This window comes from Pseudonaja textilis, chromosome Z (assembly GCF_049901715.1).
Source record: "Pseudonaja textilis isolate UNSWEBS1 chromosome Z, rPseTex1.2, whole genome shotgun sequence".
Classification (NCBI taxonomy): Eukaryota; Metazoa; Chordata; class Lepidosauria; order Squamata; family Elapidae; genus Pseudonaja; species Pseudonaja textilis.
This window is the reverse complement of record NC_142008.1, coordinates 91,604,006-91,619,109: the sequence shown is the minus strand read 5'-3', so window position 1 is coordinate 91,619,109 and position 15,104 is coordinate 91,604,006. Positions and strand designations below refer to the sequence as shown.

Sequence of the window (15,104 nt, the reverse complement as noted above, 5' to 3'; positions counted from 1 at the left end):
ATTTTTAATGTCTAAGTGCAGCCTGAGTTTTTTTTTTAATAATGTTGACATCTCATATCTTAATGTATTAAGCTTCTAGTGTTGTGTTTTCTTTCTTCTCCTTACTCCCTAATAAAAAGCTGCAGAAGGAAAACACCCATGTAGCAGTCCTTTCCAAATTATGCCCTCTAGATGTGTGAAGATTCAACTCATGTAGCAGGCCAACTAGCATTACCAATGTGAAACATATCTGGAAAGTAGGAAGTTTGAAGAAACCTGCGTTATTAAATGGAACTTTTCCTTTTGCAGCTTTTTGAAGAAATGGCAAGTGCCATTTTGAAGAAATGTCATTTTGAAGAAATGACAGGTTAACAATGTTAACCAAATAAAAACCAATTTTCCTTTCTTACAGTAACTGGCACTGTTGATAAGAAACAGGCTAACAGCAAGCAGTCCTTAAAAGTAAAAATTATACTAGATGCGCCATTGCTGCTAGATCATTTTTATTTTAACATAAGAATATATTTTTGCAAAATCTGTTCCACCACGTGGATAGTAGGTACAAAGAAAACAAACCCGTCACCTTTGCTAGACATCACAATGAGTAATGAAAGACACTAGCTTCTGAGTTTCAGCACTGTCATAAATAAGTAATCAATAACAGATCTTAATACTCTACTACTGTTGGATTTCTGACAAGGAGAAAAATAATCGGAAATGAGGCAGATTATTATTATTTTTAGACACATTCCTTGTTTTCTTCACTTCTGCCCTCATGTAACTTCACAGTAAGCCGTTTGTGCTCCAAGAGGCGTAATTCTCTGGCCAGGAGTGCCAGTGGGGAAGCTGGAATTCAAACCGCAGCACCCACTGCAAAATCAAAGGCATTTCCTCTGTTTCTTCCTCTTTTCTTCTACCCTAATCCTGTGTCTACTTCATTAAAGGCATTTATAAACAATTGAGAGAAATCTGATTATTCTTTTCATAGCTGTAGCTTAATATTTCTGATATTGATATAGCCCTTTCAATGAGCAAGTCAAACTCCCCCAATGGGATAGTTTGATGTTAAAGTGCATTTGCCATCATCTTAAATGAGTGTCACCTCGAATGAGGCTTTTATTGTCCTTCTGAATCAGAATCCTTTCCTACCAGAGAACAAATGAGGAATGCCTTTTCAGTGTGTGCCTGCATCTATTTTCAGATTCTTGAGAAGAAATAATAACAAGATTAATTATCATACGTTTCAGCTTCCTCTTGTCTCTTTGCAAGCCCAGAGCTGGTTATATTTTGCAATCCTGTGCAATGTACCCATTGAGAAAAAAAGCTGTCCTGCAATCTTAACCTGAAGATGCAGCCAGAACAAAGAAAGTGGGGTTCTCACTCTGGTATTTCACAGCTCACCAGAAAAAAGAGGAAGGGAGAGAAAAGACCCCCACCCCAGCCAAACTCAATACTTGTTGATTCCAAAGATACGGACACCATGCAGCTGAGGTAACTTGGGGATCAAGACGCTCATCAAAGAGATGGTGTTGATGATGAAATGTATCCGGTCATATTTTGTGTAGAAACTGGTAAAAAAATAACTGGAAAGGAAAGGAAAGGAGTTTCAGTTTTACAATAGTGCTTAAAATACTTTCAAATATTTGTCTCTTGTCCTACACCAGGGGTCTCCAACCTTGACAACTTTAAGACTTGTGGAAAGCAAAGCTGACTGAGGAATTCTGGGAGTTGAAGTCCACAAGTCTTAAAGTTGCCAAAGTTGGAGAGCCCTGTCCTACACAACTGGATGATATCAAAGGGTGGGGGAAAAATGCTATCTGCAATCTGTTTAGAGACTGTCTTTTGCAGTGATCATTAGCAATTATGAATGTGGTGGAAAAATAATTTTAGAACCAATCCTCACATTTACAATCTCTGCAGGTCTATAAAGGAAAGCTGAAGTAAGACTGTAGTGACCAAACTGCCATACCCAATTGTGGTAACTAAAGGAAGATTAGAGAATTATTTCAATTCCACCCAATGATTTTTGAAAATCCCAACCAAGATAGCAGTAATGCCACAGCATTATAAAGTCCTCCAAAAAAAAAAAATCTCAGAGAATTATATTGCACATAACTCTGAGACTATCCTATCTACTGCGTCTTTTAAAGAGTAGGTAGAAAAAAGAACAATCCTATATGGTTATTGATTCTATGTGGCCTCTGGCTAATCCTTTCCACTTGGAGGACTGAAGGAAGGCAGTAAAACATAGGATGCAAAAAAAAATTTTTTTTTTGCCACTCCTTTGTAGTGGCTTCACTGATCTCTTTTGCAACCCAATTTTTTATTGTCATCTGAAGATAGAAATTGGGGCAAGAAGAAAACAGGGATTATGAACATTTGGAAATAACTAATGTACAAAACTGGCTACCACAAGATGGGATGAAGATGCCTACTTGAACAGGGGATAAACCTGAGGAAGAGAAGTTGATGAATGCTGTTGATGAACTCAGGGAAGAGACTATGTCCCCATGACTTGCTACTGGTTTTCAAATTGTCATCAGGTTGGGAAGTATATAAAGCAATAATTGCTTTTCCACATCCACTATGCTTTCATGTGGGGTTTTTTTTTGCCATTAGTATCTTGTGCAAACCAGCAAACTATGGTTAATTCAATAAAGCATATTTAAGCATACAAGCATGAATGTGATACACATTTTGCATTGAAGCAAGATGTATTGCTTCAATGTAGGAAACAGAATGCTGGATAGATAAGCCTTAGGTAAGATCTAATCCAGCAGGACTCTTTATGTTCTTAGGTTATATGATTTAAACTAAGGCTGTGAACCAGTAATTAGGAATGTGTAATTTCCCCTTCCCCCATCTGCTGACCTACAACTCTTGGCAAAAATTTCATCAGCGAGGCCAACAGAGAAGGAGACTGAAAGATGTAGTTCTAGACTGCTCTACACTTGACATAACTATGAGGTATCTATGACTTTGCCCATCTTTGACAACTATAAAACGTGCATACAAAATGTTTTACGTGTCTCAGAGTTGACTATGCCCAGGCAAATTCCAGAATGTTAACCTCTAATAAAATCCAAAGAAGTTTTGGGAGTGTGGCTCGAGGCTCATGATTTAATTGGAGTAACTGCTGGAATCCTGACAATCTTGTTTTAAATGGTCTTCCATCCATAGCTTGAATCCCCCTGTTTCAGTGCAAATTGCAGCACTCCCTGCATGCTGAAATTGGAAAATAACAATAGAAGAGGATTTCCAACCACGGTCTCTTTGGTACTCACAGTATAATTGGTGTGATAGTCAAGAACTTGCGAGATGCAGTGAACTGCACTCCATAGTCCATCTGTTCCCAGTGAGTGAGCAGCCGGGCCTTACCCTGATCAGGAGTCTCAAACGGCGTTCCTTTCACAGTGTGTAAGAAAATGTACATACACTGTAAGACAACATAAAGGGTTGGTAGTTTAGTTGGACATTTTAGCTTGCTTGGCTGCATATTTTTCTTTTGGTTAGCGGTTTAAGCGATGAGAAAGGTGAAAATGACATACGTTACAATATTCTTGCAATGGAAATGATACAATAAGGGAAAGTGCTGAGTAAAGTCCAAAACCACTGTTTCAATAAGAATTAGTGCACGGTAACTAAAAAAATAGAAAGGAGGCTTAATCTCATCTCAGGTTCCTAAGATATCACTGACACAATGACAGGCTATGATTGGTTTTTTTTTTTTTTAGTGGTTGTTTCACTGCTAAAAATTGTAGCTATTTCATAGAATGAAACTATCAGTATGGGTTGTCCTTAGTCCATTCATTTAATAACCATTTGAGTTTACAACTGTACTTCAAAAATATGTAACTCCTTGCATTTATAACTGCAGTAGCTTCTCCACAATCACGTGAACAAAATTCAGGCACTTGGTAACTGGCACGTACTTAGCATCCTGGAGTCATGTGTGATTACCATTTGTGACCTTCCCAGCTGGATTTCAATCAGAAAAGTCAACTGAGCAAATTGGATTTATTTAATGACTCTTTGATTCATTTAACAATCATGGCAAAAAAAGCTTGTAAAATCAGGTGCTTAACTGCCTTGCTAAAGGACAGCATAGAGCCCGGGTGGGCGGGCAGGCCAAACAGCAGACCAAAACCTCATCCCAGTGAACTGGTTCAGTGTAGCTGCTCTTCAGAGCTCCTGCTTCTATAGAACCGGTAGGATCCCACCCCTGACTACCTGTACATGATACAACAAGGGCTTTCTGCTTACTAACACCTTATTAAAATAAGCTAATAAGCTAGACTTGGCCAAGGTCACCCAGCTGGCTTCTGGGTGCAAAAGAGGACTGGAATTAGATGTCCTTGCTCCTGTTCCATTACCTTAACCACAGGTTGACTCTCAACCTAAGGAGCAATGTAACCCCCCAAAGGGCAAGAACGCTAGCTTTGAGTAGACATGTTTTCTTGAGAGAAGAATAACAGTCAGTATGAAATTTCTTTACATCCATGGAAATGACTACTGGCAAATTTTATACTATAATCCTCCCTGGTTCTTTTTGATTTAGGTATTTCATTGGTTTGCAGCCAGGAGACAAGAGCTGTGACAAAGAGTTCTTCAGCATCATCATATATCAGAGCCCACTGGGGAGCTAAACTACAGACAATAGAACATAAGTGGAAAGCCAGATCTGGGGCATACAAATTGATGGAGACAGATCAAGGAGGAGAGAAGCAAAAATTAGTCTCCAAGAGGCTAGAGAGGATAAACTGACAGAGGTACTTAATAGGCTAGAAATTGGCACAAGGAATGATAGCCACTGAGATGATTAACATCTCATCTTCCCTAGGCTAGTGTTGATGTGTGAAATATCAGCACCAGGCAAAGGTGGTGATATTTTTCTCTGTGTGCGAAGCAGTCAAATATGCCTGAGCAGGTGCAAATGTTCTGGCAATAAAGCTGCCCTTTGCTGAGCAAGAGATTTTGGCATAATCTTTGGGTTGTAGGCAGGGGTGGGATTCAATTTTTTTAACAACTGGTTCTGTGGGTGTGGCTTAATTGGTGGGCATGGCTTGGTGGTCATGTGACTGGCTGGGCGTGGCCAACTCAACATCACTCACATCAAGGCATGCATCTCCTCGCCTGGCCTCTCATGACTGTGGGGATGCTGCAACAGTCGTAAGTGTGAAAAATGGTCATAAGTCACTTTTTTCAGTGCCACTGTAACTTTAAATGGTCACTCCACCAAGCAAAGTACCAGCAAAGGAGGGGGAAAAAAACTCCAGAGAAGTTCCTGAGACAGGAAGTCTAGTCCTGCCAAGAATGTAAAAAGGGTTAACGGAGAGGCAGTTTCTGTAAGCAACGCCAGAATGTTTCCTTCCTGCCTTCCTTACAGGATTAGGCCAGTAATTTCTTCTAACAACCAGTTCTCTGAACTGCTTAGAATGTTAACAACTGGTTCTAGCGAATAGGTGCGAACCTGTAGAATCCCACCCCTGGTTGTAGGATAATAGATGGATCAGACCCTTATAGCCCACTCTATATTTCAAGAGTAAAAACACTGAGTAAAATGACTGCAGATTATGTTACATTTTAGCAGGGAAACACTAAGTTATATTTTCCACTTTTAACAACTACCAACGGGAGTGCAAAGCCCCAATTGGCAAGTAGATTCTTATATGACAAAATTGGTTTTACGCAATCTTTCTGGCCTGCAATTGGGCTGCAGCTCTCCATGTTTCACTCAGTGCTCCACTTGTACAACCATTTCAGCAACTACTGATCGTCTAGTAGAAATGGTCAGGTAGAAGGACATGAAAAGATGAACTGAGGGGACCTTACTCCAAGATGCAAATCAGCTTAAATGACTGGCTGATCATATTGAAACAGAAAAAAGCCACTTTCCCGAAACTGCTCACAATTGTTATACTGTAGTTTTTAAGGTATTACTTTCTATTACATTTTGCCTTATGTTCTCCATGAAGTTCATTTGCATGCCATATTTGGTTTACTTAGGCAATTTTTCCTATTCTTACAGGAATATAAGAATTTGGGGTTTTTTGGGTGGGGGGTTGATTCTCCCTCCACCTCATATATACAAGCAATCCTTGCTTAATGATTGCCCCATTGAGAGACCATTCAAAGTTACAATACCACTGAAAAAACAATTTTATGACTGGTTCTTATACAACCATCGCAAGGTCTCCATGGTGATATGATCATTCCAGTTGCTTCACAACTCACCGGGAGCTTACAACTCTCATAATGTTCTGCGATTTGTACACATCCCAGCTGACTTCTGCTAAGCAGAGTCAATAGAGAAAAGAACAGTAGAATGACAAGTTGTGGTCACCTAATGTTTCGTTCAATGATCCAGAATGATTCACTTAACAACCAGGGTGGAAGTGAGGTCATAAATCTGTTACAATCATGTGATGTCTTGTTTAACAGTTGAGTCACTTAGTGATGGAATTGCCAATCCCAACTGTAGCTGTTAAGCAAGGACTACCTGTAATCTAAAATGTACATAAATCCAGGAAGAGTAGTGTGAATGAACATGTGTATATCAGTCAGATCTGATACATACCCATGGCTTAATATTTCACTGTAGGACAAATTAACATTGAACCAATCTGACTCTATTTATCCCATCTATACTGGGCTTAGTGAATCTATCATGACTATAGTTCTCAAAACAGGGATAGGCAGCCATTAATTAATTCTTCTGAACAACTCAATCAAAGGCAAGAGAGTGTAGAACTGCAAATCTCCAACTTCCTAACTCTCCTTTAAATAACTGTTTCCTACTGAAGGTAACCCAGGAAATGTGAATTAATCTTGATTATTCACCAACACATCAAAGTTGATTTTGCAAACTAATACAAACTAAACCAAGATTTTTTTCTCTGTAAAGGGAAATGATAGTTATAAGCTAAGCATGTTAGAAAGCAGCGTGAATGCCACTTTGACACTTTACTGGGCTTTGATTTAGTAAACTAAGATCTTTATATGGGAATATTCTGCTTCAAATACCTTACTCAGCTAATTCCACTGCTACCCTTGTTCCAGGTGATGTGATGGACATTTTCACTAGATAATTAACCCATCATCACATTATCCTAAAGTGCCAGATAGAGATAAGTGCCAGATAAGTGCCTGAAAGAAAATAGGAGCAGACACATCAAATGGGGCCCCAAATCAACAATTGTTTAGCTGAGATGTATGGCTAGTTTCCAAATTGAGCCAGGAATCTAGGTAGGATGATGAGATCTTCAAGGAAGCACTCAGGTTTAGGAAATGGATTCCTAGATAGAAAAGATTATACCCACTGGCTGTAGGGCTGTGCAACAATTGCACCTGAATTCCCTACAGCAACCATTCATGTGACTGTTCCCCCCCTTCCCATTTGCTTAGAGGCTACAGAGAGGGACCGCCATTTTGGCTCCTTCTAGTATCTGTTGCAGAAGCATCTGTTTGTGAAGCCAAAGAATACTTTCATACCATGTTGTGAATGAGGTTGGTCAGGGTCCAGACAACAGGAACACTTAAGAAAGGAATGCTGAGCAAAATCACATGCAGGAGGCCAATTCCCAAGATGTAGGAGAGCCAGATGCCACGGCTGTTCATGACTCGGGTATTTGGGTTCACTTCACTGTGCGCTGTACCCACATTCATCTTTCTGGCACAGCAGCCCTGGAATGGATCATAGAGCAACAAAGGTGCATCAAAGACAACATGCAACTTCGCTATGCCAAAGAATAACATCAATTTGCTTTCTTCCATATCAGTTAGGCAACAATTCTACCATCAAACTCAAGATGCAGACTCACAAGTCTCAATGATGTCCAATATTTCTCAAGATAGACTTTGACAGTTGTGATGAGCATGTGAGCACTGCTCTATGCATCTGCACACCAAAGAGGGGAGAAAGGAAGCAGGCATGGAATTGAATACTTTCCCAGCCTTGTGTTGTTTAATTGCACTGAGTCTACAAAACTCATCAATTAGACACGGAATTGTGGTTCCATACTGAGAGGATACCATGCTTAGAGATACCTATCATTTAATTAAAACAACAACAACCCTCAGGAACCTCCAAAGAAGAAACATAAAGCATTTGAAATCTCTATGTACTTTATATCTAGCATCAATTCTGAATCAGGTGTAAACATCAGCATTTTTCCCCTCCCCTATTCCAATCAATGATTTATTTGAAACAGATGTCAAGCTGCTAGTTCTTTTGAAAAGCTTTTGAGTAGTTAATTTCCTGGCCTCAGCCTGGCTCCAAGCTTCAGGATCCAGTTCCTGGTGCTTGTCTGGGAAACCTTAGTTAGAATGCCTCTCCCTCTCCACCTACTATATGGGCATCAGCCAAAATTAGAGGTAAGAATCCATATTGGAAATGCTAACATTACCATTTCATTATTACAGCTTGCAGAGGTCTTTTAAATGTAGGAGGAAACATGGCAATGAAGATGAAAAGCATTTTTACAGAGGAAAAATTCATTTTTTTCTCCCAAACAGCCAAACAAATGTATATAATGTGAACTAAGGAGGAGAGTGAAGTAGCTAACAATTTATTTTCATTTTTTTTTTGTATGGTGGGAGTGAGGAATTTTCATGGCTCCAGGATGTGTAATTAGTTCAGTGGATGAAAAAATGATGGGAAAACAGTTTTGTTCTTCTATGGCTTGAGGAGAGCACTGATTGTTTTATGGCATTTTTTTGTAGAGGAAAAACTCCCCCCTCCAAAAAAAAACAGCGAAACAAATGCATACAAGGTGAACTAAAACCTCCAGGGGAAGGGGAACATAGCTAACGATTTATTTCCTTTCTTTCTTTGTGGTGGGAATGGGAGATTTTCATAGCTCCAAAATGTGTACATTGTTCAGTAGATGAGAAAATGATGAGAAAACATTTTTGGTCTCTTGAGCGCCAATTGCTTTATGGTATTCCTTGCAATTTTACAGTGATTCGTAGGCATAATGTGTGGTATTTTTATTTCTTTATGCTACCCCCTCACTAAACAATTTTTGGGTTGCTTTATGAATATATAGGACAGCTTTAAACTGCTTTGTTAGCATCTGGGGAATGGAAACAGTGCCCTGAGAAATTTGAGTGGATCCTATGTATGTATTATGTCCTGAGGACTCAAGGAGTTCTCACTCAGGTCCACTCACTTTACGTGGGCGTTATTCCCCCCATTCCCATTGGTTGGCTCTCCCCAGCAGCCAGCTATAAAAGCAGGCTGCGGGGTCCAACCGGTTGCTGATTGCTGCGAGCCAGTTCCAGGCTTGGCAAGCACGGTCAGCCCTTTATTGTAAAATAAAGTATTGTTGCACTCATGCTCTGGTTCAGCCTCTCATTGCTCAAACAAAACACTGGCGACGAGGGTGGGATGGCTACCAGAAGCACCTTGCAACCGCTGAGTCACTAGCCACCGATCCACAGCCCAGAGAGAGCGATCGGCTGGCGACAAGGGAAACGCTGATCCGCAGCCAGAGAGAGCGGTCAGCCAACAATACGAGCGATCAAAAAGAGCAAACGCTGATCCGCAGCCAGAGAAAGCGGTCTGATTCAAAGTTAGAAGCGTCTGTAGCCGCTTGTTAGCCCCGCTGCAGGGAAAGTGAAGCGCTGCGAGCCGCAGCCGCTCTGTATGTGGCGCGAAATTCAAACGGGTGTCATTTGAATTTCGGGCCAGTAGGAGACACAGCACAGCGCTGTAGGAAGTCACTAGCGCCCACTTTTGGCGCGAATCAAGACACCTCCAACGGCTAGCAGCCAACGTGGTAACCCAGAGAGAGAAAGAGAGGGTAGCAAAAACCTCTCCAGAGCTGATATCACTCACGAGCGCCCGTAGTCCCAGAGAGATTTTTCCGCAGGTTGCACAGCCGTTCCAGCACCATGAGTTCCAACCCAGTATTCCCGGCGTTTAAACCAGACGAAGAGAAGTGGGAGTCGTATAAGAACCGTTTCAATCATTACATCGATGCGGTCGGCTTGGCGGATGCGGGAGAGCATCGGAAAAAATCCTATTTCCTAATCTACTGCGGAGCCACCGTTTACGATACCGCCGCAGCACTCGTAGCGCCGAGAGAATTGAAAAACGTTCCGTGGTCCGAGTTGCTTGAGGTCCTCACTAACCACTACGCTCCCAGGCCTTCACAAATCGCCAGGAGGTTCACGTTCCGTATGAGGAAGCAATCAAGTAAGGAGACCATCAATCAATATATGGCCGCCTCAGAACAGCAGCCCTGCACTGCGGGTTTGGAACATACTTGGAGGACATGCTCCTCGATCAATTAGTTTGTGGGGTCAAGGATCTCAACCTACAGAGGCGCCTGCTAGCAAAAAAAGACCTCAACCTCGCGCAAGCGGTCGAGGAGGCCCTAGCAGCCGAGCTAGCAACGAACTCAGCCACCGAAATTCAGGGCCCAAGTGCCAAGCTAGCATCGTTCCCAGTCCATTCCGAAGAGGTGGAAGCGGAGGAAACCCACAACGATGAAAACGACGTCCACCGCCTCGCCAACGACAGACGGTCGCAGGTAGGGTCCAAACAAGAATACACAGGTCCACCCAAGCACATCACATTGTGCCTAGCCTGTGGGGATCGCATCAAAGGGCCACCTGCAAGTTTAAAGGAGCCACTTGCAACAACTGCCATAAGAGGGGGCACATCGCGAGAGTCTGCCAAGCCCCCAAAGCGCTGCACACAGACCCCCGTCCTCGCACGCGGGACCACAGAGGCAAGTATTAAACTGTCGCACGCACCGCCTTGCCAGGCGTACTTGCCACACTGTTAGTAAAATTTCTCTCTCCGTTTCCCTAGAAGGTAAACCGTGCCACATGGAGGTTGACACAGGGTCAGCGCTCTCAATAATCTCGTGAACACCCTCAAGAGACTCCACCCCAGCCTATCTACTACCCGGCTTCAGAGATGCCAGTTCGGTCTGAAGGACTACCAGGGGAAGGCCATTCCCGTGATCGGCAGAGGCAAGTTCTTTGTCAGTTTTAGAGCTTTTAAAGGCCACCTACCTCTAGTGGTAGTTAACGGCAATCTACCCACCTTATTGGGGCTCGATTGGTTTCCCCACCTCGCCTAGGGTTAACAGGAGTCCATGCTGTCTCAACCTCAGACACTGACTCCTTATTCGCTGACTACGCAGATGTGTTCAGCGAGGGAGCTGGGGTGTTATAATGGCACCCCCATCTCATTCACCGTTGACCCCCAGGCAGTCCCAATCAGATTAAAACCACGTAGAGTTCCATTTGCTATTCGACCAAAACTAGACGCTGAATTGGATAAACTACTAAAACAAGGGGTCATTGAGCCAACAGATTTCGCCAAGTGGGAGACGCCCATCGTCACACCCCTTAAAAAGATGGTAGCCTGAGAATTTGCTCGGACTACAAGACAACAATCAATAAATATTTACAAGTTAGCGCCTACCCTGTGCCCGTCATTCAGCACTTATTGCACACATTCGAGCCGGGCAGTATTTTTGCTAAATTGGACATGTCTCAAGCATATCAGCAGTTCCCTGTTGATAACCAAACAGCGGAACTTCAGACCATCGCCACTCACAGGGGTGCCTTCCGATGCAAGCGCTCCAATTTGGCGTAAGTGTTGCCCCGGTATTTTTCAATCCCTCATGGAGCGGATTTTACAGGGCCTCCTGGTGTAGTACCCTACTTCGACGACATCTTGGTCTCGGCCAGGGACAGACCCCAACTCTTCCAGAGAGTGCGAGCAGTGTTAGAAAGGTTCAGACAGCATGGCCTCAAGTTAAAAAAAGAAAAATGCGCCATTGCCACTAGACAGGTGGACTTTCTGGGTTATAAAATTGACGCATCTGGCATTCACCCCTGGAGTCCAAGGTTAGAGCAATCCACGAAGCTCCCACACCAACCTCCAAAACGGAGCAACAAGCTTTCCTAGGGCTGCTGAACTTTATGCATCCTTCTTGCCCCATAAAGCCTCAGTAGCCGAACCCCTACACAGATTACTAGACAAAAAGTCACCGTGGCACTGGGGGCACAAAGAAGACCAGGCGTTTAACGCCGTCAAATCACTACTTACGCCAGAGGCAGTGCTCATCCAATTCGACCCCAACCTTCCTTTAGTACTGGCAGCAGACGCATCCCCTTTGGAATTGGGGCGGTCCTTAGTCACAGACTCCCAATGGCGCCGAGGCCCCCATCGCTTTTTTCTCCAGGACGCTCTCGGCCACGGAGCGAAATTACAGCCAAATAGACAAGGAAGCCCTAGCAGCTGTTGCAGCCGTGAAAAAGTTTCACGAATTCCTTTTTGGCCATTTCTTCGAACTGGTCACCGACCATAAGCCCCTCCTGGGCCTACTGGCCGGCGACAAACAGACACCTCAAGTCCTTTCCCTAGAATGACAAGGTGGACACTTTTCCTAGCGGCCTACTCATACAAACTTATTCACCGCCCGGGCAAAACTCTATCCCACGCCGACGCTCTCAGTCGCTGCCCCTTACCCGCTCCGGCTGAAGACCCAGCTCCTGTCAACGCCATTTTTGAAATCACCCAGTTGGACCTGCCCATCACCGCCCTTGACATCGCCGCTAAAACCAAGGCAGACCAAACGCCGCCCAGGTGCTCGACTGGGTGAGGAGGGGTGGCCGGGAGGCAACGTTGATAACAAATTTGCACCCTTTAAGACTCACATGCAGGAGCTGTCCAGTTTGCAGGGTTGTCTACTGTGGGGCACCCGAGTGGTCATTCCGACCTCGCTGCGCACCCGAGTCCTGGAGGCATTGCACGAGGGACACCCCGGCATTGTGAGAATGAAGGCATTAGCACGCAGCTACGTGTGGTGGCCGGGTCTAGACGAGGACATTGTCAATTGGGTAAGTTCCTGCAGCATTTGCCAGGAATCCCGTCCCTGCTCCCCCATCGCCACCCCTACCAGATGGGAGAGCGCCAACGCCCTTGGTCTAGAATCCATATCGATCTGGCAGGCCCGTGCATGGAAAGATGTTCCTAGTGGTCGTGGACGCTTATTCCAAATGGATAGACGTGGCACAGCTATCCACGACCACCACACTAGCAATCACCAACGTGTTAACGCGCCTGTTCGTTACACATGGACTACCCGACTCCATTGTCTCCGATAATGGCCCACAGTTCGCATCAGTAGAATTCAGCCGCTTTGTTGCCAACCTGGGCATTCGCCACATTTTCACAGCCCCATTTCACCCTGCCAGTAATGGGTTGGCTGAAAGGGCCGCCAGGACCACCAAAGAGGCCCTCGCTAGGTTTGGCAGGGATGACTGGCACCACAAACTCACACGGTTCCTGATGAGCCAGCACTCAACCCCCTGTGCAGTCACCAATAAGTCCCCAGCGGAACTTCTGATGGGCCGGCGCCTGAGGACTGTATTGGACAGATTGCACCCACAATATTGCCCTGACTCTCCCCTCGCTTCTACGTCGGGGGTTAGACATTTTTTGTTACAGGAACCGATATTCGCAAGGAATTTCGCTGGGGACCCACTTTGGATTCCAGGCGAGGTCATCGCCATCACCGGGCCGAGATCGTATAGAGTCAGGCTGGAGGATGGTCGCGTCTGGAGGAGACATATAGACCAGCTTAGAAGGCGCCTCAGCACCCTTGCCAACAAGAATCCAGAGTCTCCAGTCGAAGGGGAACCGCCTCATCCGCCGCCCAGCCACATCGTACCCAGCGACCAGTCTGCACCAGCGGTCGTTCCGGTCAGCCCAAACTCGGACAACAGCGCCCAGAGAGTTGACCAGCCTGATCCAACCCACGAGAGCTCGACCCCAGTAACCAACCCGGTGGTTCCCGAGGATGCCCAGTCCAGGGAGAGTGTTGGCGACACTATGCCGGCTCGACCATCACAGACTGGTACCGAACAGACAGACAATGTTCCCGAGTTGCGCCGCCCGGGCGCCAACACAAACCCCCGTCTACCTCAAGGACTATGCATGTTCGCATCTGGGGGAAGGGGTGTTATGTCCTGAGGACTCAAGGAGTTCTCACTCAGGTCCACTCACTTTACGTGGGCGTTATTCCCCCATTCCCATTGGTTGGCTCTCCCCAGCAGCCAGCTATAAAAGCAGGCTGCGGGGTCCAACCGGTTGCTGATTGCTGCGAGCCAGTTCCAGGCTTGGCAAGCACGGTCAGCCCTTTATTGTAAAATAAAGTATTGTTGCACTCATGCTCTGGTTCAGCCTCTCATTGCTCAAACAAAACAGTATGATTTCCAGTAACTGGAGGATACACAGGTTTTGATACACAGAAGAAAACTGTAACATCATGAAGGCTGTTTTCTAGATGTGCAGTGAGACCACTGCAGAAATCAAGATTAAGCAAAGCTGGATACAATTCAACAAGAATAGAAGTAAAATGCTTTAAACATTCTGTGGCAGGAAAAAGGGTCACATCTTATGCAATCACTATTTATTTGGAACTCCTGTGCTCCAGTAAAAATTGCTTTAGCAAGTTCGCATGTGCATTCTATGTTACTTCATCAGTTTCTCTGTATTGATTAGTTCAACACTATGCTTTGCATTGGCTTCCGAAGCAGGTTGCTTGGAGGCTGAAGTAAATGCTGAATTATTAACATCTCACACCAGGCAGGGCCAATAGTAACCCTGACATAAGACTTTGAAGTGGAAGGGAAACTTTAATACTTTGCATCTGTTGTGATCAAACTGTTACCCCTTGCCATTGCAATTTGCTTCAATACTCTAACTGAATGAACATGAAGAATGCAGAACTTGTTATAAACAAGGACTTTCACGTCTCCATATTGTTTCAATTTGGCCCTGATTGTGCCAACTATTTGACAAAGTAAATACACAAGGACTATAAAAAAGGACAAAATATTTGCAAGCATACCAAGTTAAGCTGAGCACTGTTTTATCCCTAAAGTGTTTTACAAAGCATAATCTTACAATGAGATTTGTATTTACCAGCAAATAGGTGCAAAAGTTTATGGAGAAAAAACGTATTTGCTAAGAATAAAAAATGATTTAATGGCATGCAGTTGGTATAAAAGAGCTATTTGGATAGATGGTTATGAAAGGAACTTAATCTTTTTGTTTTTAAAAGACATAATAGACTAATAAAGTTTATTTTTTTAAA

General features: G+C 44.0%; 1 protein-coding gene across 9 annotated transcripts in view; it reads right to left on the bottom strand.

Moving 5' to 3' along the window:
- Positions 1 to 465: 465 nt before the first annotated feature.
- Positions 466 to 15,104, bottom strand: part of ORMDL3 (ORMDL sphingolipid biosynthesis regulator 3) — a 30,753-nt gene continuing 16,114 nt past the window's right edge. For all 9 annotated transcript variants that reach the window (XM_087917577.1, XM_087917574.1, XM_087917570.1 and 6 more), the window contains 3 exons: positions 7,471 to 7,662; positions 3,264 to 3,415; positions 466 to 1,562 (listed from right to left, as the gene is read on the bottom strand). In XM_087917577.1, coding sequence (XP_087773703.1) covers positions 1,427 to 1,562; positions 3,264 to 3,415; positions 7,471 to 7,644 — 462 coding nt within the window. In that variant the 5' untranslated portion in view covers positions 7,645 to 7,662 and the 3' untranslated portion in view covers positions 466 to 1,426. The remainder of the gene's footprint in view (positions 1,563 to 3,263; positions 3,416 to 7,470; positions 7,663 to 15,104) is intronic.